Source organism: Corvus moneduloides, chromosome 26, assembly GCF_009650955.1.
Source record: "Corvus moneduloides isolate bCorMon1 chromosome 26, bCorMon1.pri, whole genome shotgun sequence".
Classification (NCBI taxonomy): domain Eukaryota; kingdom Metazoa; phylum Chordata; class Aves; order Passeriformes; family Corvidae; genus Corvus; species Corvus moneduloides.
Window position 1 is genome coordinate 2642487 of NC_045501.1, and position 22167 is coordinate 2664653.

At 45.4% G+C, this 22167-nt stretch overlaps 2 protein-coding genes across 2 annotated transcripts; both read right to left on the minus strand.

Moving 5' to 3' along the window:
• LOC116435420 (keratin, type I cytoskeletal 15-like) lies at positions 1-4915 on the minus strand. Its single transcript, XM_032091753.1, has 8 exons — positions 4282-4915; positions 3706-3788; positions 2747-2903; positions 2295-2456; positions 2033-2158; positions 1675-1895; positions 818-843; positions 1-318 (listed from the first exon to the last, which is right to left on the minus strand). The coding sequence occupies exons 1-8, from the start codon at positions 4843-4845 to the stop codon at positions 239-241; spliced, it is 1419 nt and encodes a 472-aa protein (XP_031947644.1). The 5' UTR covers positions 4846-4915; the 3' UTR covers positions 1-238.
• A 4120-nt stretch (positions 4916-9035) lies between these two features.
• On the minus strand, positions 9036-14216 carry LOC116435426 (keratin, type I cytoskeletal 19). The gene is made up of 8 exons (XM_032091763.1): positions 13536-14216; positions 12080-12162; positions 11594-11750; positions 11190-11351; positions 10932-11057; positions 10595-10815; positions 9832-9860; positions 9036-9325 (listed from the first exon to the last, which is right to left on the minus strand). Exons 1-8 carry the CDS (start codon positions 13974-13976, stop codon positions 9288-9290), a joined length of 1257 nt encoding a protein of 418 aa, XP_031947654.1. The 5' UTR covers positions 13977-14216; the 3' UTR covers positions 9036-9287.
• Between the last annotated feature and the right edge of the window lie 7951 nt (positions 14217-22167).

The window sequence follows — 22167 nt, forward strand, 5'->3', positions numbered from 1 at the left end:
TTTATTTGCAGAAGCAGAACAGAAACTTTATTGTTAGGACACAATAGAGCACCAGCAGAAAACAGGTTTGGCATCTCCGACCCAGTGAGCCAATGCTCACGTACAAAGGCAGAGCAAATCTAAGGAAAGACATTCTTGTATACATTCTTGTGATTTGGGGAAGTGAAAGGCTCTTTCTCTCAGCATTAGCCAGTGTGGAGGCTGCACTGGGTCCATGTGGGGATTTGGTATTTCTGTATTAGAATCTCCTGTCACGGGTAGAACCAGATTTTCCATCCTCTTCCATGCCAGAGCGAACTCTTCCACTGCTCCCAAATGCTGTTGTAGGGGGAATAAAAAATTAAATAGGGAACAAAAAATGAAAAGGCCCCACCAAGAGCCTGAGGAACTGAACAATGAGGTTGTGTTTGCTCATTTCCTCACAAGATCTTTCACATATCCAAGGCAGAACTGCCTTTACATCTTATCCACTTTCCCTCCTGGTCCTCATCCAGAAAAACCTAAGAGTGCACATCACATATAGATTTGGAAGTATCTTGTATGTTATGTGAATCAGCAGAGGAACTTAGGAATCTTGGGGAGATTTGGGTATTTTAGAATCCCATGAGCAGTTCATGCAATCGTTTTGGATATCTATTGGTTTCAAAAATGCACATAAAATGAAGTATTATGTTTTTGTTTCTACATGATACAGAACATAGCCATTGTGGGGAGAATGGAATCTGTGGTAGTAAGAAGAAATCCAAGGCTAAAAGGTTTATTTAATCCTATTTTGCCTGTTTGTTTCAGCCCCTCATTAAATAAAAATGTTTCTTACCATCCTTGGGGTTCAGTCCTGACAACCTGTAGAAAAGAAATATTTGATTAATGACCATTCCTGACCCTGTGCCCTGAAACCATTGAACCATTTAGGAATTTGTGTGGACAGCCAGGGTTTCATGTACCTGCTCTCAATAGCTGGTTCTGAGGTGTGTTGTTACTAGAGGTGGCGTTAAGGTGCTTTCAGCTTTGAAATCCACCTCTATATACTTGAGGGGGAATGGGAACAGTGGTCAGACCAGTTCTTTGTCCTGAAGTGTCTCCTTATACTGCTCCTTTCCTCAGAATGCCTCTTCTAGAAACTATATAAGGAGCTGATTTCTCCTCAGAAATCAAAAGTAATTCCATGTACAGATCAGATATGAGAAATGGGCACAAAAATGTAGATTTTACTGAAGTAAGCTGGGGTCTGTACCAAGCTCTTTTCTAGCTGGGGGTACTGGTGTGTGAGGATGGGTATTTTCACCTCTGTGCACAAATAGAGAAAACCAGGAACTAAAGAAATACTGGGAGCAAGTTTTTATAGGTTGTCTCAGGCTGAAGGCTCTAATTCCAATGCAACCAGAGGATTAAGTGACACATATATATGGGACCTGGTGCCTTTTGTAATTGATCCTGGTCAAAATGCTGGCATTTATGTTTTCAAATCCTCCACACCATTGATGTGCAGATTTAGCTTGAGTTATGGCAGCGCCGGAGAGTTTGCCAGGCCCCTGCTTTGCCAGTGCTCCAAAGGCTGTGTGTGCAGGGAGTGTGACTCAGCACTCTGGAGTCAGCCTGGCAGCCCCAGCTGCCGCTCCACAGAGTGTGTTGTTACCCTTATCTGCTCATCAGGACTTGGACAGAGTGACATACTGTGAGTCCTGGCCCTCCAGCAGCTGGCGGTACGTGGCGATCTCCTGCTCCAGGCGACTCTTGATGTCCATGAGCATTTTGTACTCCTGGTTCTGGCGCTCCATGTCACAGCGGAGCTCGCTCAGCTGCTCCTCCACACTGGTGATGAGGGCCTGGATCTGAGCCAGCTGTGCGCAGTATCGGCCTTCCGTGTCCCGCAGGTTGGCCTCCAGCCCAGCTTTCTAAAGAGGAATAATGTCAGAACAGGTTAGAATGAAGTTTGTCCCACAGAGGGGGAGTCGAGGAGAGGCAAGACAGCAAGGGAGGAAGGGTAGAGTGTGAGGCAGTGCCTTGTGATGTGCTCGGGGTAGCTCCGTACCATGCTGAGCTGCGACTGGAGCTCGATCTCCAGGCCCTGCATGGTGCGGCGCAGTTCCGTGATCTCTGACTTGCTGGTCTGTATCTGCTGGGTGTGGGTGGCAACTTCACGGTTCAGTTCATCAGTCTGAAAGGAAATACAAGTGTAAAATCACATACAAATGGATAAAAACCCAATTATTTTGAGAAAGGGAGGTAGGGACCTGCCGGGGCGGTAATGCTGAAGCAGTGCATTGCTGTGCTGTTCATTGGTGTGACTGTACCTGAGTGAAGAACCAGGCCTCAGCATCCTTACGGTTCTTCTCAGCCAGAGCTTCATACTGTTCCCTCATCTCAGCAAGAACTCTGGTCAGGTCGATGCCAGGAACTGCATCCATTTCCACGTTGACTGTTCCACTCAGCTGGTTGGAGTACTCTTTCATTTCCTGCAGGGGCAGAAGGCAGAGGACACGGAAAGATCAGGCACTCTCCTCTCGCACTGTTCCTGCCCCCAGCGATCCCTGCTGTGGTATGCAGTACCTATGCTATCAAGTATCACAGATGGAACACACATAAAACATTTATCACATTTTCTCCCTCATTGCACCAGCTTCCCTACTGTCTGTGTACTCACACATGACACACCTATTTACATGTGACTTACACGTATGTTTCGTTTACAAGAGATACATTTCAAAGGGAAGCGATCTCCTCTCTGCACTGTCAGGACTCTCACCTCTTCGTGGTTCTTCTTCATATAAGCCAGCTCCTCTTTCAGTGTCTCAATCTGCATCTCCAAGTCAGCTCTGGACAGGGTCAGCTCATCCAGGACCCGGCGCAGGCCATTGATGTCGGACTCCACACTCTGGCGCAGGAACAGCTCGTTCTCATACCTGCAGTTCCAAAAAGAAACAAGCACTGGAACATGTCTGAGTTTGTATTCAGCAGAGCTATAAAATTATCACATATAGGAGGAACAGTGGGCTGTAGATGAAAACATACAGATTTAGAAGTGTAAAAGCAGTAAAGGTGTTTTTTTCCACTATCCAGTTATGACATAAGGAAGCACAGACAGTGCCGTGTGATTTTGTTGCTGAGGAGGACATGACATTTCACCTAATAATGATGATCACCATCAACAGAAACACTGTCACACAGGACAGGCGTTTTACAGTGTCCTCTCAGATTTGGTGTGTAGGAAAGCACAGATGGGCCATGGCTGCCTGGGACACAAGAGGGAAAATAGAAACCTGCAGGTACATTGCTGCAGGGAAAGCAGCTGCACAGGGACCTTTATCATCTGAGGTATTGCTGAGCTGGGAGCTGGAAAAGCCCCATCTTACTCTAAATTTCAGACTCCAGCAGAGAACTGCTGCAGCCCCACAGCAATCTCTTCCTGCCACTCTGTTCCTTCTAAGTGAAAATCCCACCTATTCCTGCCTTCTTTCTCCTGTGATTCAGGCTACTAAAAATATTTGAGTATCACAAAAAAATGAAGACATGGGCTATAACTGATTATGCAAACAGCTCAGTGATCTGAATACCATGTTCTGCCAGGTTTATATTCTGAATTGGTCCTTCATTAATTGATTCTGCTTGCCAGGGTTTTTTGCATCCAAAGTTACTAAAGAAAAACCTGTCTTGAGAGAGTGAAGACAAGCAGAGTGAAGACAAATATGCTCCAGGTGAACTTACTTCAGTCTGAAGTCATCGGCAGCCAGCCTGGCATTGTCAATCTCCAAAATGACCCGGGAATTGTCAATGGTAGCAGCAAGGATCTGACAATTAAGAAACAGAGAAAGGTTCCTGTGAATAACGGTGAAATATCTGATCCACATCCCATGAGGAAACCAGAGGGCTGTGATACTCTGTGCAACATGGATTAGAACCATAATAGGGAAATATGTTTGTACAACATCTGATCTTATCTGTAGCCAGAAGAATTATCTTTCCAGCCTTTGAGGCATACCTGTCACATTCTTTACTATTTGATTACTGAATAAATGTATTGATAACTCTAAACACATTTTGCTAACTTTTACTGCAATAATTTTGATTTCAACAAACATCACATGGTCAGGATAAGATATTTGGTGTTTAAATTGAGAAGAGGCTACTCTTTTCTGTTAGAATGCTCAGGACCTCTATGTATTTGGGATGAGGAATTCATTATTTCTTTTGTAATTATTCAATCTTATTTTAAAGACATGGAACATGCAGTTCCATAATTCTCTTGCCTTCTTATAACTCCTCTACAGATAAATGTCATACCTTGTCTCGGAGATCTTCAATTATCTTGTAATAATTGCTGTAGTCACGGGCGGGGCTGGTGGGAGCTTGTTTCTGGTACCAGTCTCGGATTTTCACTTCTAAATCTGAATTGGCCTCTTCCAGGGCTCGTACCTTGTCCAGGTACGAAGCCAGCCGGTCGTTCAGGTTCTGCATGGTTATCTTCTCATTGCCAGAGAGAAGGCCATCGCCGCCACCAAAGCCACCACCAAGGTCAAAGCCTCCACCGAAGCCTGCGCCACCTCCAAAGCCTGCGCCACCTCCAAAGCCAGAGCCCCCTCCAAAGCCAGAGCCCCCTCCAAAGCCGCAGGCTGCCCCCCCTCCAAAGCCTCCTCCATAGCCCCCCCCAAAGCCGTAGCCTCCTCCTGCAGAGGAGACGTACCTGGCCGAGGAGATGGAGACGCCCCTGCCGCCGGAGCCGCCGTGGATGCTCGGGGCCCGGTAGGTGCCTCCGGTGCGCACAGAGGACAGGCGAGAGCAGCTGCCCCCGGCACCCCCAAAGCCACCCCCGCAGGTGGAGGAAGAGCTCATGAAGGACGTGGCCATGGCTGTGGCACAAGAAGGAGCAAAGGTCAGTTATGCAGCCTGACAAGAGAAGAGAGCCTGTGCCTTCACTGCCTTGGTGCCTCTTTTATACCCTCATCATTGGGTGTTGGGAGACAAACCCCACTGCAGCCCTCCCTCCAAAATTCCTCCTCCCTAGAGGTGAGGCCAACTATGATGACATTCCTGACAAGCAGTGCTGGCAGCACATCGCAGGGGCTTGGGCTTGGGGTTTCTTTTTTAATTAAACAAAAGGCATGAATCAGATGATGTTTTTTCTTCAGGCTATAGTTCTGAAACTTGGAGTTTACTTCTCTGACATTTAAGAATGGAAAAACAAAGTGAGTTCAGCCCCACCCACCTGCCTATTTACAATGCTCACCATGGCTACATTCAGAAAATCAACTTTTTCTAAAAATGAGGTTGAAACAAAATTCTCCTTTTGTTGAAAAATATACTCATCTCTTCCTCTCACCGTTATTCCTTCTTTTCTATCTGTATTTTTTCCCTGTAAAATTTTGGAATTGAATTTGAAATGTTCTTATTCTTGATTTTTTCTTGGAACTAAAAATTTAGATTTTGGAGTCTAAATTTTTAATACAAAAAGCATCTATTCATGGTGTTGTGTGAGGAACAATCAGCATCCATTGGTGTGCAAGGGAGAGTGGGCACAGTACATTTATTAATGGTTGTGAAATAGTCCAGAGGGGTAACACAAGACTGAAATAACTCAGTTAAAAGAGGAGACGTGGGAGGACTAAGATCCTGTTACTTTGGAAAATGTAAAGAGAATGGGTTTAAGATAACACTGTTCTGATAGCAATACGTGTGTTTAATGCCAATGTGCACTAGGAAATGGAGTAATATTTAAAAATAAGGCTTGAGAAACACTTAGAGGGGTCACCTTAATCCTTCATTTAAAGTGGGAGTCTGAAACAGAAATAGATTAGAGAGCTAATAAATTGCCAGTGAAATTCAGGAGTTCAGTCCTCCAGCCCTGCTTGCACTGCACAACCATGAGAAGGCAGATGTGGGAGGTGTGTGAGGAAGCATGAGCTGCCCGTGTGCCCTGCTGGGGATGGGGTGTGTGAGGAGTGTGGCAGTTGCCGGGAGTTTGCAGAGCACCCTGTTCTCTGTACAACACAGGGACTTCAAATAAAGCTTAAAGAAGAAAACTGATATGTTTGCTAAAAGCATCATAAGGAGAGCATTGTTTTTAGCACAGTTTTGACAGTACCGAAACTGACCTTAGAACTCAGGATGGGGATTTCAGATAACCCAAGGTGCACAGGAGTCGTTAGAATAAGCCAAGGGGATTTCTGACATTTCCAGTTGAGATCTTAATGCAGGCGCAGGGAATGTGCAGCCTTTTCACTTGGATATGTGCACTTGGGAGGGAAGAAATGACAGAGTCCAGCTGTGCTGTGCCCTTACAGGCTGACTCTGGGCACGGCCACTCACTCCAGGCTGAGCAGAGCACAAGGCTGGGTGTTCACCACTCTGGAAACGTGTTTCAAACTGAACCTGGCCCTTTGCCACAGCCCTTCTGTTTTGCTGCTGGGCAGATTAATGGTCTGTGCACCTTGCCAGATCCCTGTGTCTCCGAGGGCTGGTGGCTCAGAAAACAAGTTCAGACAAGCCCTCCTGAAGATAAAAAATTGTCTTAAAGACCCCTGTAATGTCAATGCCCTGAGGTGTGTGCACTGCCAGGAGCTGTTCAACAGAGAGAGCCCACAATAAGTAAATCATGTTCCATTAAAAAAAACCTAAAAAACCAGCAAACTAGCAAAAGCACTTCTAGAAAACACCACAAAATTTAGTAGGAAACTTTGGGGAATTTTCGTTCAGCCTTCTTTCACTCAGGCTTGATAACTCCTTTGGAAGGTCACTGGTGAAACACACTTGCTGCTTTCTAACATGCTCCAAGCATCACGCTGGATCGGTATCAGATGAACGCTTACAAAAACCTGGTAGCTGATAAAAGCTGTTTCTTTCTGTCGACTATTTACCATTGGGAAACAAAATAAATCAAGCAGTCAATACAGACCATGCCCCATAAAATAATTTAGACAATTATTTCTACAGCATTTTCTCCTTACAGGCTGTACAAGGAAATAGAAGCCAATCACCTGCTGAAGTAAAAAAAAAACAAAACCTTTTTCAAGCTTATGCCTTTATTCTGGTCTCACTACCTTTGCTTGGAGATTCCTTTTCCAATGTCTTGACACACAGACTCATCCTTTGCACAGTCTCAGCATTGTACCTGTGGTACCTCAACTCCTTGGTTTGTCATCTCCCACAGAGCTTTCCTGGAAGACATTCCCTGACATGTCTGTGCTGCACAAACTCTTTTGTTACCTCTGCTGTGGGATTAACGGAGCTGACACACTCCAGCCCCTCCTCTCAGGACAGCAAGTTCCAGTCAAGCAGCAGCTTGTTTGTCATCTCAGTGATCACTCTATGAGTGATAAGACCATCACTCAGAGAAGACATGACATACCTTTAGAAAACACTTTTTTTTTCTGAACCAGACTCTAAAATTATAGTGTCTGAGTGGTTTATATTAAACATTTCACCAGAAATCCTTCCTTGCCCTACAGATACAAGAGAAAATAAATAAATTTATAAATAAAATTATAAAAAAAATTTAAAACTAAGGCATAAAAACAAGAATTCAGGTTTTTTATTCAGCTTGCATTCTTAGAGCATGAGAATTTCTTGTCAGACTTGCACATCTGCAGCTGGACAAAACCAGAAATCTGCACCAGTGGCCTCCCACCCTGACTGGTTTTGTCACATGAACTTGCTCTCAGAGAATGGGGTTTGGAGTTGTTTGTTCTTTCATCTAGGGAGGTTTCCAGGTCTCGGTGTTGTAGGGAGTAAGTTTGGTACAAAGCATGTGTTAATGTGTCTGCACTCAGCAACTGCCTGTACCAAATGCCCGAGAGCTTCTTCTTCTGGCTCTTCCAGAAGTGAACCCCACAGAAATGGGTGAGCTCCTGAAGGATGCCCTGCACCCCGTGTGCCTCTCAGGCCACTGTTCTCTTTGGTTCCGCCCATCTTTCCCCCTGTTCTCCCCATCTTGTCCCTTTCTCTGTGTCTTACTTTTTATAACTGTTCTGCTCTGCTATCACAGTTTTCCCCTGTCACAGTGAAGCCACCATTCCAGAGGCTGAGCAGGGATTGTCAGTGTCAGTAGTGACAGCTCACGTTGTCACCTGAGTCACTGCTGAACCAAACCCAAGCACCAGTACCTTTGGATTGAAGAGGATTGCCCCACCTTGAGAGAGGAGGTCCAGAGCCTTGGGGTGCTCCGAGCCATGTGAACACTCCATTAATCTGCTGTGAACATCTAGTTGTGAACAAGGAATCATGGACATTCCCCAGGGCCAAGGAGAGAAGTGCTGAAGGATTTGATGATGTCTCCCTGAAACACAGGCTGCAAACTGATCCACTTTGGGGGAGAGCAGTGTTGGGATACTTTCTGTCTGGGCATGTCCCCATTTTCATTCTCCCTGGGCTGTGGAGCAAACTGTGCCTCTGGTAACAGCAGGAGCTGGGAAGGTGCTGGTTGGGCTGGAGCCATGGTTTGCTTTTAGCACAAGCCCTGGGAAGTTTCCTTGGCTGTCGGTTTGGAGAGGGATGGTAGGAAATAAAATCACTGATTTCTGGGTGTCGGAACTGAAAGTGATTCCACTTGGAATTTCAGTTAGGATAATATCCTTTTAATGGCATGAGAGGTAAGGGGGCTGAAATTGGTGCTAAAGGTTTGTAAGCTCTGCGTGAACGGGGAATGGAAGTGAAGAATTCTCCCAACTGCTACTCACCCCTGTGCTCCTGTAGGAGTTATCTATGAGCCAGTTTAACAGCTTTGTATTTTACCCTATGAAACATCTCCCAGCTCCTGCTGCTCTCCAGAACCACTTCCCATCCCACTGACCCTGCTCTGCAGAGAGCACACCACCATAGTGAGAAACCCAGGCCACTCTTGTGTCCCCCACCGAGGGGCTGGGGATGCTGCTGCCTCTGTATTCCAAGCTCCTGCCAGCAACAGGAGCCAGAATCAGGATAGAGCACAAGCTCCCCACACTGTGAGCATTCTTGGGGCGGCAGGCTGACTAATTCCTGCCTGAGTAAAGCCAAACTTCAGTGAAATATCACAGTAACTTCACAAGTATCACTTCACAAGGAAGTGAAGGTTCCAAGAATGTCATCTTTATTTGAGTAGATGCAGCAATTCAGTACATGCAAAACATAGAAATAATTGCAAAGCTGACCCAATTTGCATCCTAATCATCACTAAGTGAATGAATCTGCCTAAACTTTGTGTGACCAAGAACCTTCTGTGCTTTAACAGTCATTTCCAGCAGTTCAGAGTGAGTTCTCTGTCTCAATCCACATGTGCTGCCTGCTTTTTCTGTTTGCAGATGACCTTTGGAGGACCTTCAGTGCTGTTTCCCATCTCCAAGCTTGTCTCTTTTGTCTGCAGTAACATGGAGAGAAAGAACAGCAATTATTTAAGCCCAGCTCACACAGCCCGCTCTGTGATGGGCACTGAGCTTGGCTTGGGCCTCATCTCTCATTCCCTTCTCTCAGAACTTTCTCTCTCCATCGCCGGGATTTGACTCATCCCTTTTATGACACTATTGACCTCTAACAGCTCAAGGCAGGTTTTACTGGCATGTTCCTGCAATTTCCCCGAGCTGGCCAAGCTTCAATTCCCATGTCCTTTCATCTGGGGAAATGATTAAGTGTTTTGTGCTTTACTTAGCCTTTACTGTAGCAAAGTGTGAGATGTTTTTCTGATGTCTGACATCTTTTAATGGCTGAAATTTGTTCCATTCTAACCAGAGACATCATTTGTTACTTATTATTTTTTTCTGTGACAAATCATGCAGACCCCAGTTTCTAGAACAGACACAACTACCAGAGTTATGTGTATTTCATTTTAGAAAATAAAACTTCTCTTGAAAGAGAAAGGATTCTTACCGGCAGTTCCCGAAAGGGAGCCAAACATCCTGTGGAACAAAGAGAACAGTTGAAAGGAGAGTTAATACATCAAGTGCTGCACGAGATGAGGATGGATGAAAGCAAATTGTCTATCAATCCGGTACATTCTGTGTGCAGTCAGGGAAGAGATGCCTATCTCCCTGCGCTCCTTCTCAGCAAAGGAGAGGGCGTTGTTGTAGGAAATACATTTTTAAGCAAGTGCACTGGGAAAAGACATTATGGAGAAGAAGGAATAGAGGAAATCAAAACCTTTCAACCCCTGCCTCATTTTTTTCCTCCTTGAGGCTGTGTGAGATGAGATCAAGCTGTGCTCCCATGTGGGAGTCACTCAGTAACTGCCTTCACTTCTCTTCCCAGTGTTTCCTCCCACACTGATTCCTGTCGAGTAAAAGTTCTCTACCTGGTAACAGGGAGTTTATGGGAATTCATTATTAATTTTTATATTCTGTAAAACATTATTAACTGCACTGTTCCTGACTGTGATGCAGCTGATTGCTTCAACTATTAGTTGCAATTAATCTACTGTGCTGCTTATCAGTTCCCCTTCCTGTTTAGAAACTCTTTGAGGTCTCACTTCATGTCAATGGCAACTATAACATTTCTAGCTCCACCATGGTCCAGAAAAATCAGTTTGTTAAAAATTATAGAACCCTAAGAGTATTTAATTGTGTTTACCAAGGTGCTGTGGCAAATGAGCACCATGGCATGATCAGACTTATGAGGCTGAGCAAAAGGTTCTTACTGGGACTCCTGGCCTTCCAGGAGCTGTCGGTATGTAGCAATCTCTTGCTCCAGCCGAGTCTTGATATCCATGAGGATCTTATATTCGGTGTTCTGGCGCTCCATGTCAGCTCGGAGCTCAGCCAGCTGTGCCTCAATGCTGCCAACCAGCCCCTGGATCTGTGCCAGCTGCGCCCCGTAACGCGCTTCCGTGTCGGCCAAGGTGCCTTCCAGCGCCGCTTTCTGTCAGGGGAAACCACAGACAGGAGAAGTTGCTGCTACTGCAGGGCTCTGTGTAGGGAGAGAAACACAGGCCCTTTCCAGTGGGGGGTAGTCAGGCAGTGCAAATTCTGATGTACCATGCTGAGCTGGGACTGCAGCTCGATCTCCAGCCCTTGCAGGGTGCGTCTCAGGTCAGTGACCTCGGACTTGCTGCTCTGCAGTTGTTCGGTGTTAACAGCGACTTCACGGTTCAGCTCCTCGGTCTGAGACAGGGAAAACACTATGTGAGAAATATGGGGGACGTAAGGCTGCCACAGCATTTTTCTGTGTGTTTTAATAGCTGTTTCTTTCATGGATTTTTTGGTTAGTGTTTGTATGGTATGGACAGGTTTTACCTTGCTGTGGAACCAGGCCTCAGCATCCTTCCTGTTCTTCTCAGCCATGTGTTCATACTGGTCCCTCATATCTGCCAGGATCTTGGACAGGTCAATGCCTGGAGCAGAGTCCAGTTCAACACTGATTTGACCGGCTACTTGCCCTCTCAGGGCACTCAGCTCCTGTGGGGAGTGGCAGAGGAGACAAAAGAGGGTACCACTGTAAACTGAAAACATTATGAACCTTCTGTTCTTTCTTCAAGGGCTAAGGCTGACTGACACCCTGAGATACCAGCAGGAGGGATCTCAGTCTACATAAAAATCTTTTCCTCACTGTTGCAGAGCCCAGGACAATCCTGAGGGACTCCACATCTCCACAGGCTGTTTCTCCAGTGCCATTTTAAAACATATTTCTTGGGATTTACCTCCTCATGGTTTTTCTTTAGGTAGGCCAGTTCCTCCTTTAATCCTTCAATCTGCAGCTCCAGGTCAGCTCTGGACAGGGTCAGCTCATCCAGGACCCGGCGCAGGCCATTGATGTCAGCCTCCACGCTCATGCGAAGACCTTGCTCAGTTTCAAACCTTAAAAAAGCAAAACAAACCCATTCAGGTTCACTGATTAACCAGCTCACAAGAAACACAGGATGAATGTATCTGGGTCTGTAGGATTTATGGTGTAGCAAATGTTATCAAGCATTAAACCTTTCTCCACATATTTCACATTATGCAAAATTTTCAGTGGTGCAGATGGTGCTCTTAGCAAAGACATGAAGGGTTGAACTGCATGGACAGGATGAAACCAAGGTTCATACAGGGGTTTTACAGGCATTCCACTCCTGTTTCACTGCCCTTTGGTTCAACAAGGATTTTTGCCTACTCATGAGATCTCTTCCCTCTCTGAAATTACTCACTTGGTTTTGAAGTCATCTGCAGCCAGCCTGGCATTGTCAATCTGCAGCACAATCCTGGCGTTATCGATGGTGGCATCAAGGATCTGCAAACAACGAGAGCTCATTACTGAGGCTGAAACAACTGTTATCAGCTTCCCTGCTCTGCAGGTAAGAGTGAAGAGTCTATTTCGTCTGTAGCTACAGCAAACAGAAGTGTAGGGAAGGATCAGTGATCTACAGCAAACACGTCACATACTTCTGCCAGGATTGTGTTTTGGGCATATCCTTGTGTCTGGTGTATGAAGTGGCTTTAGGTAGAAGTTCCACAATGAGACAAAGAAACAAAACTAGGTGCTGGCTGAGAGGAAGAGGACTTTGAGATACCATCTTTGATCACATTTTTATTTCCTAGAATACCCAGGATTGTGTTTATTCATTCTTTTAATGCATCATGAAAGCTTCCGAAGGAAATTTTATTTAGAAGGAATCTCTGTTCAGTTTTACTTGGAAAGCATGCCTGCCACTATGCCTGCCACTTCTAAAACTCAAAAGGTCATCCACAAAACCAGCTGGAACAACATTTTCCCTCCCCTAACTAAAGGGAGTGAAAGAAAGGAGGGAAAAAAAATTAAAAGGAGAAAATCCCATTGCCAGTTCTGCTGTCAGCAGAGCTCAGATTTTAAATCAGGAGCAAATGTGGGTGGGTTGCAGCAAGGAGAAGCAACCTGTGTGGGAGCGGTCATGAACTCCAGGCTGAACTTGGAAAACTAAACCTCGAGTTTTCTTTCATTTATTTACATAGTTAATCAGCTACGTGTTATGCAGGGTGTGTATCACCTCAGCTATCTGTTATCAGGTACCCATTGGCTCTTGGGGCAAATCCTGCATTTATATATGGGATTGATTACTTCATGTCTTCTGTTTCCTTTTTTTTCCTACGCCAAATGTTTCAGTTCACTTGATTCCAAGGTTAAGTATGGGAAATGTAAAAAAAAGAAATTATTCTTAACTCATTTTTATTTTCATTGTTAAAGCAGTGAACAGGCCCAGTGTCTGGGCCTCTGAGGGTTTTCAATCTCTATGGCAGGTGAGAGGTTGCAGAGACACGCAGGTTGCTGTCACTGCTTGGCTCTCATTATATATTAGTTTATATATGGTCATATATACATTAACTGGTCATATGTGTATGCGTGTGTATAAACATAGGCTTTGTTAAAGGCAAACATTATCAGAGTTCAGTACTCAGGCATCCCCCACTGACTGGTTTGTACCTTCTCTTGGCTAGCATTTAAAAAAGCAGATAATTCAATACTGATATTGACTTTTTCCCCCCCCACCCATTCCTTGCATGTACATCTCCCTCTCCTTCTCATGACCTGCAGTGCTTTCTAGGGGTTCCCTAAGGAACTTTTTGGGTTTTCATACTTCCTTTGTAAGTGGAAATCTAAGACGATTTTTGGTAAATATTAACACCTACCTTGTCTCGAAGGTCCTCAATTGTCTTGAAATAAGGACTGTAGTCCCGGGTTGGGCTTGGTCCTTGTTTTTGGTACCAGTCTCGGATTTTGGTTTCAAGGTCAGAGTTTGCCTCTTCCAGCGCACGCACTTTCTCCAGGTAGGAGGCCAGGCGATCGTTCAGGCTTTGCATGGTCGCCTTTTCGTTTCCTGAGAGGAGGCCATCGCCTCCCAGGCCACTCCCATAGCTAAAGCTGCTGCTGAAGCTGCCTCCACCATAGCCCCCCCCCAGGCCGCTTCCCAGGCCAGAGGAGACAAACCTGGCAGAGGACACGGACACACCTCTGCCACCAGATCCCCCGTGGATGCTGGGGGCCCTGAAGCTGCCACCGAACCGGAGGGAGGAGGCGCCGGGCCCCCCCGCCACGGAGGAGCTGGTTTGCCTGAAGCTGTAACTGGCCATGGGGAGGAAGAGCAAGGACCCAAACTAAGCTGCACCTCAGCGGCTCGAGATCCCGAGGCAGGAGAGTGCCCTGCTCTCCCACCGCACCGCTTTTATGCCGGTGACAATGGGAGTTGTCTCCAGAATGTGTTATCTGAGACCCATGGAATTTATCAGCCCTAAGCCTTCTGCCAACACGGCGGTTCCCCTTATTGGTCAGTGGCTGTTTCCTTCCCCACTGCCTCCACAGGCGGGACGCGATCCCCTCCCCCGGACCGCTGCCGCTTGAAGCAGAAGGTGGGATTTGGAGGAGGCGTCTCCCTACAGAGGGGAGCGTTCCTAAGCCTGGTTAGAGTTTACCTACATGGGAACAAAGGGGCTGGGAGCGCACCCACTACGGCCAACAACGCGGCCAGAGCGGAGTCACACAAAGACTTGTTTTAATAGTGATTCAGCCTGATAACAGAGCTTGTAAGGAGCCCAAATGGTGAACAGTGTGTGTGGACCTTCACAAAACACGTTCCCACCCCTCTGTTTCTCTCATTCCCCTTGAGAAAATGTCTTCTTTCAGAAATGAAGTTATCATTCTTTCTGTCTTTGCTCTCAGTTCCGTTTGGGCTAATAGAGAACGTGCTGTGTCTGAGTCTGGTTTTCTACAGATACAAGAATCTTTCTGAAGCAGCCGTGGCTGCCATCTGTAGCAGAGAGCAGCAGTAACATCCCTAAGTACCTGGGGAGTGAGAGAAACAAGTGTCTGATTACACATTGAGTCGTTTGATTGCTACTGAAGGAGAGAAGCAAAGAGAAGAAACAGAATCAGTCTTGTCTTTGAGAGTAATGAAAATGTTTTTTCTAAAATTCCCATGTCCTCTATCCAAGATGGATTTTCAAAAGCTTTTGTTACTGTGCGCTCCTGCCTGAGCATCCCTAACACACAAAGGGATACTCAGAGCTTTCCTTCCATTCTCTTTCTTTCTCGTTCCCTCCAAACCTCTGCAACTCCCCAGAAGTGTTTCGGAGAAAGAGAAAGTTCTGGCCTGGCAGCACTTGCAGCTCTTGGGAGCAGCCAGGCCTTTCTATACCGGTGAAAAATGCTCCAGGTGTTTCAGGCCACACAATAGAGCTGCACTCCCTGTGTACAGGGGTGTCAAACTGCGGGGCAAATTCAGGGAGGGAAAGAGCAAACAGCAAATGGGAGGCCGGCCAAGGCACCTGTATCACCAGGCAATGAGGAGACCGTATCAGAAGGAGCAATTCTGCAGTGCCTCAGGTGCGGAATATATCACTGGGTACACACAGGATATGTACCACACTTCAGCTCTTTCCTCTCTTTACAGACTGCTGCCTTCCACAACTCCATCCTGCACTGCAACGCTGTGCAGCCTTTCCTCACAGGCCCAGGGACACTCCTGCTGCCAGGGACACACCGCTCGTTCCTTCCGGAGACCTGAATGTCCTGTTCAACCCTGGGTGGGACAAACCTGCCCAGCCAGTAACTGCTCCAAGGGCTGTGAACAGCTGAAATAGTGGTGTCAGGAGGTTACTGAGAGAAAACTATTGGAGAACAGTTACATTTTTGTTAAATATTGAAGTCCATAGTTAGAGCGTAAAGAGCATTGGTCCATGCACTTTTCTTCACTGAACAGAAAAGCAAGAAGCTGACTGGAGAATAAGTACCGGTGTGGTCTTTTTGAGATCTATCTCCCGCTGCAAGGAGAGAGGAACATCTGTCCCTCCAGGTACTCCTTCAGCATTCCCTGGACTCCCATATCAGAACCTCAGTGCAGTGTATTTTTGGGTTTTGCAAAATAAAATGCACATCTGTGATGCTGCATAATATTTTATGATTCAGATCATGAAAATTGGGATCTGGAAGGCTTCTGGATGCCCTCTGCAAACTCTTCAGTAAAAGCAGCAATCACCATATATCGAACTGTCAGAATATTGCTCAGGTACTGCAGGCAGGTTGGGTTTGCATGTGCTTACGGGAAAGAATCTCCCAAAGAATGAACTGCAATTCTTAGTGGCAGTTTGCAAGTACAGCTGGAAGTGTCAGGAGAAGAAAGGCTTGGGACACACTGTCAAATGGATTAATCTCATTTATAACACCGAATACGTCATAAGCCTCTAGTACCAAATCAATCCCTCACACAGCATTTTTGCTAAAACTTAATTCTAAGTCTTTTAACTTTCCATCTCTGTTTTACCTCAATGGCTGCATGTGTTTGTTTTTGTAGGGACTCCCTTAAGCTGAGAACGTGTACTTAAATGCTTGGAAAAGCCTTTAGTATGGCAAGTTGAAGAAGGTGCTATTAGCATTCAGCATAGGTCTCTTTTTCTCCCAGTACAATAAACCTAATTTATGGCAGGGTCAGCTTTTCCCCAATAAGGAATGGTCAGCACAGGGAATTTCCTTTATCTTCGCCTTATCAGAGGAGAAGGGAGACACATTTTTTCAAGCGAAGTCATCCAGTCACGCCCAAGCTTCAGTCTGAGATCTGGTTCTGCTTTACCTTTATCTTCTCTGCCTTGCCAGTCACTGCTGCTTTAAAAAATCTTTCATATTGTTTCAGGATAGTTTTATTAATTGTCCTGTAAACCATTTTTTCTTGCCCTTGAGGACACTGGCATATCCTTCTCTCTTTTCACATCCTGCTGAATTTGTGTCCAGGGATAGCTAATGCAATTATACTTAAATGAACTTGCTGAACATTTTAACCAACTTTGTTAGTGCCTGCAGTCCCATGGATGCATCTATGGATGAACGAGCAAAGCCAATTTATTATTCTGGGTTTACCTTTTAAATTTTTAACTGTTTGTTCCTTCTGGTAATTGTTCCTTTCTGCCTTTGCTTCCATCAGTGAAAATGTGCTGCTTTTTCATGTGCACATTTTTAGTCTCCATCTCTTCTCTTGCTCATCTGAATTTTGTCCACCCTCCCAACTGATCATGTCACAGGCCCTCTTATGATCACAGCTTAGGATGTTTTTCTTCCCTTTTAAAGATCAGAGGCATGAAACATTTGCAGCTCTTTAATTCCAGCACAAAATTTTCTATTTTTTGTTTAAACTTACCTGTGGGAAGAACCAGTGACAACAAGCTCTGATCTGCAGCTGGTAGCAAGGTAACTGCAGTTAAGGTTTGCCCAGCATACAATTCTCAGCTGTCTGGTTTTTACAGCCCATCATAAATCTTTTTTTTTTTTTTTAATCCTCACAAACCTGGCATTGCCATATATTTTCTGAATGTGCCAACAGATTGTGAGACAAGAATGTTGCTATGCTAAAGAGGCAGGTCCCAGCACATGCACACACAGCTGTGAGTGGCTGGAGAGGAGGGTAGGGAAGAGCAGAGCAACACTGGGAATTTGCTCAAAATGACTGTTTTTGCAAAGCAGAGGCATTGTGATGAAGGGAATGCATCATTCATTCCTGCACTGAAAGAGGTGAGAAATAAGGTTGTGTAAGAGAAATTGTGTTCTGTTGTGTTAACAGAAATTGTGAGAGTGAGACACAGGACAAGACATTTCTGTCCAGGGCTCTGGTTTGCTCGTGGCAGGACAGAAACGATGGATCAATGATTTGAGCTGAACTGGAATGATTCCTGCCCAGGCTGCTGCAGTGCTATTGGGGCACAGAATTTAATTTCTCAATGATTGCCATTTATAAAACACTTGAATAGATTGGTATGAGGAAAATACATAAAAGATCCTCCTGAAGAGCTCAAGCACTTCAATAACTGGGAGCAGTGTAAATACTTCGCAAATCCTTGAAACTGGCTGTGGTGTGGAAATTCCTCATTGTTGTCCCTGTTTCCCTAGAAACAGAACTAGCTTTAAACTCCTCACTCCTCTATCATTCCAGAGCTCTTATGATAAGGCAAATCAGGGAATAAAGTACCTAAGACAGGAAAATAAACTAGATTTTCTTATCATGAGATTAAAGATTGTGTGGGAAGGAAGGCTTGGTTGGGGCACCAAGCCCTAGGGAGTGCAAGTCAACTCATTGGATGTACTTTCACACTTCCTTTAACCTGTTATCTGGCTGGTAAATCTCAGTATGATTGGGCTGGAAACTATTATTTGAGAGTCAAACATCCAACTGACAGGAGGTTATGTTCCAAAAGTCAGGTTTCTGCAGGCAGCAGCAAAGGCAGCGCAGGGGCCTCTGCCAAACCCCAAGGGACTGAACCTGTCCCAGGCTCAAGGAGCAGTGGCTGTTGGACACTTGCCATGGCCTCTGCACGCTGCCAGGATTCACGCTGAGGGAGGAGGCCTGGGGCTATCCACAGGGATCTTCTCATACGCCAATTGGAAAATTCCTTCTCAAAAATAAATCCTAGACTTGGGAGAGACACAGAGTAGATGGGGTTCATAGCGCAGAGCTGAGCTGTTTTATTCTGTTCCTGTCTGTAAAACATTTGTATGTCTATTATTTTTATCTATGTGCTCATATATTTACATGCACATATTTGTATATATAGACTTACAGATTATTATTTCTCTTTCTAATTTTATAAAAGTATATTCTGATCATAGGGGTAAGCCCCAGCTTCCAGTAAGGGCAGAGATTTTACTGCAAGCCTTAAAAAACATGTTCTGGATCTAATTAGAAAACAAGGAGCTCGCTTAGTACCCTCCTGGTGGATCCTTGGATTTGGGCTTTCCTTATCCTGCTGGTGATTTCATACTCAGTTTTTCTTGACAGGAATTTTTGCAATCTGCAGATCTCTGGTTGGGCTCAGTGAGAAAATACAACTGTTTATCTACGAGGGCAAGCCCTGTAGCCTCTGGTTTGTGGAGCTGCTGCCAGTTCTCATGGCAACTCTCAGCCCATGGAAACCCCTTTGGAGCCCTGGTTCTGGCTGCCCTGGCTGGTCACACAACTTTAAGGGACCAAAAGGGAATTTCTTACCACTCTAACAGTTTGTGCCACTTTCGAAAAGGAGTGTTTTCCCCATGTTTGTGAGTACCAGGTAAGTCACTTCCTGGGCAGTCCTGGCTGTTAACCTTCATAAAACCCAGGGTTTTCCGCCAGACTCTGACACCGATATTCAGCTTTAAATCTTCTTTTTATTAAAAACAGAGGTCTGTGCCAACTGTCTGTATTTTGGCAGCCCACTGCCAGCAAAGCAAGTGACTGAAGCACTTGCTGAGTGCCTTTTCACGCTTTCTTAATGGATTCAGCTTTAATAACTGATAAAATGTGGTGACATGACTTTCAACAGCATTTTCGACAGAAAGCAGTTGCTGGCATTTATTTAAAATCTTTGTGTGTGTGTGAGCGCTGTGAACTTTTGGGTACAGCCACGATTTTCGATAGTCTGACATCAGGTTGTGGGAAAGAACTGAACTAAGATTGGGAATGTTGTCAGAAAATGTTGATTACTGAGGCTGTGGGTGCCTTTGATCCCAGCCCTGCGCGGGTTGCCAGGGCTGGGAGCACAGGTGTGTGTCAGGGAATGGTGTTCCCTGGAGCCAGGCTTGGCGGAGCCGCGGGAGCGTGGGCTCCCAAAGTGCGCTATTAGGAGTAATTGCAGCATGCAGAAACCTCTCTTTAGGCGGTACTAAAACAGCTCTGAGAGTCAGCTCCAGTGCTCCTGAGACTACGTGTTCACTGTCACTTGTCCTTTATCATACAATCATGGAATGCTTTGGGTGGGAAGGGACATTAAAGCTCATCCAGTTCCACCCTCTGCCACAGGCAGGGACACCTTCCACTAGAACAGGTTGATCCAAGCCCCTCCAACCAGGCCATGAGCATTTCCAGGGATACGGCAGCAAATACTTAAAGAAATTCCAAAGTTTATTTGGATTAGCACTCCAAAGTGTTATATATGATGTGAAAGCTAACAGAAATTGTTACAGAGAGAAAGGATTTTCCTGCATGAATTCTCATACTTGTTTAACTTGGCTGCTGCTATTTTTCATGGTTATGGTGGGCTGGTAAATGTCAGAAATATCACAGGAGCAGCTTCCTTTCCTCTCGCTTTTTGTTACAGGCACAGTGAGTCAGAGTTTCTTTTCTCATTCCTTGAGTCAGTGGTGGGACGAGAGGGAAATCTGCCTTGTCACCTCTGTGGTTCCATTTCCTTGTAGCCACGAGTGCCAGAGCCTGGCAGGACTGTGCACAAAAGCACCAAGAGTAGCGGTGGGCTGCCATACCTGTCCATACCCAGCAGCTGCCTTTCAAATGGAAGCATTTCCTTTGGGTTTAAATCCTGCAGTCCTGATCCAGAGTGAAGTCCCTCAGAAAACTCAGTTCACTGAATTCTGCTTCTTGTCTTGACTTTCTCTCCATACAGCCATTTCCCCCTCTTATCTTCATCAAACCTCCTGAAAATGTTGTATTATCCAGTTAGAGAGGATTAATTTCCAGAATTGAGCCAGAATCCACGGGATTTGGGGCCTTGGGAAGCGGGAGCAGCACAGAGCGCCCCCTGCAGGCCCGGCTGCTAGCACAGCCATCGAATCCGAGGCATGAAATAAAAAGAAAAACGTGCCGATTTTTGTATTACTGAAGCTGTTCTTTCCTTGTACGAACCATGTCCCAGGCCTGAGGCTTTAATTTATTTTTGAGAGTGTTTTGAGCAGTTTGTGTCACAAATCCTAATTGGTATTTCCTGAATTGCCATCAGAGGATGCCAGAGAGCCGACCCAAATGGGCAGACACACTGTCTGTCACCCACAGATAAATCTTGTCCCTCGTTCAGAGCTGTGGGACACGCCACTGGAGCAGGATGAGGCTCAACCACAGCATTCCCTCATGCTGGCACTGAAAACGTGTCCCACTTAAAAGAAAGCAGAAGGGATGGATATTTGAGAATGTTCCCAACAGATAAAGAGCACAAATGGCTCCTTTCTGGGATTACAGACATTCTTCCTAGTTAAACTGTGCCTAAAGAAGGTATTTGATCCCAAAGTCCGTTATAGCTGGCTAGTGCTGAGGGGGTTTGGGATAGTCAGCCCTGGTTGATAAGAGAGAGGAGTAAAAGGGAGCATAAGGCAGAGCAGTCTCTGTTACTTGAACAGAGCCGAAGAGTCCTGTTGTGACTCCAAGGAGATGCAGTTCTGCTTTGACTTTACAAACCTTTGTTTCCCAGGGAAATAGTTTCTCTGACTCATCTCTTTCCTGCTGTGCTGAGAATTCAGCTTGGATTGTAACATGGAACAGTCTGATGTCTTTTAAAATAATACCTTGTTATCCAAAACGATGATGTTTTACCTGTCCTGGCTCTCTTTGCCAACCAAAGTGTAAGTGTAAAGCTGTGTGACAGCATAAGAAATGTCTGTGATTCAGGAGGTGTTCAGGGAACAATGAAGCCTGTGAGACCCACCCAGGGTATGGGACAGGGCGGCAGTGGAGTCACTCCCCTGCTATGTGGCTGACCCTGTTCAGCAGCTTCCTCAGCCCTGCAAACCAAACACTTAAATGTGGATTTGTAAGTTTGAAATGGCTGAGATATTTCAACCTTTTTCTTCCTCTGTTGAGCCCAAGTAAGGTGAGCGTGGTACATGAAGTGGGGCAGGTTTAGTAACAAAGCTTGAACCTTGCCTGCACCATGCCATTCTCCACCCAGAGCTCTGACAGCACGGAGCTGGGAATGACCCTACGGAATAAGGGAACACACTCCTCCATTTGGAACTATCAGATAAAAGACCTGAGCTCAGATTTTCCAACATGGCAGGAGGAATAATCCCAACAACTGAATGTTGGGTTAGTAGAACTTTCATACTCCTCACTCATTTCCTGATCTAACCCTTTGCTTTAATTGAACAAGATTAGACAGTGCTCTCATCTGGAAGCTGGGAAAGGGCTGCCTGGATAGGATTGATTTCTCATTCAGTGACTCAAAGGAAAGTGGTTTTGATTTGACAAAATTTTCATGAAATTTTGAGGTTAATTAATCCTGATTTTTCACTTCAGCTGCTGAATTAGCAAATCAACTACTTGCACATCCCTTGCAACATATGCTATGAAAAAGGGGTTCCCCCATCCCTTTCTCTTCCCCATAGGTGTCACCCTTGAGTTTAATGTGGATGCGTTTATTCATCTCCAGGATTTTATCCAGTCATCATAAGATTTAGGATTCACGTATTACTTTGGAACCATATTACATAATTCACACAACCTTAATTTCTTTGTGTATCTCACTTGCTACACCTAAATGTAAATACAATATTAATATACCAAATAGACTGCTGGACACAGAG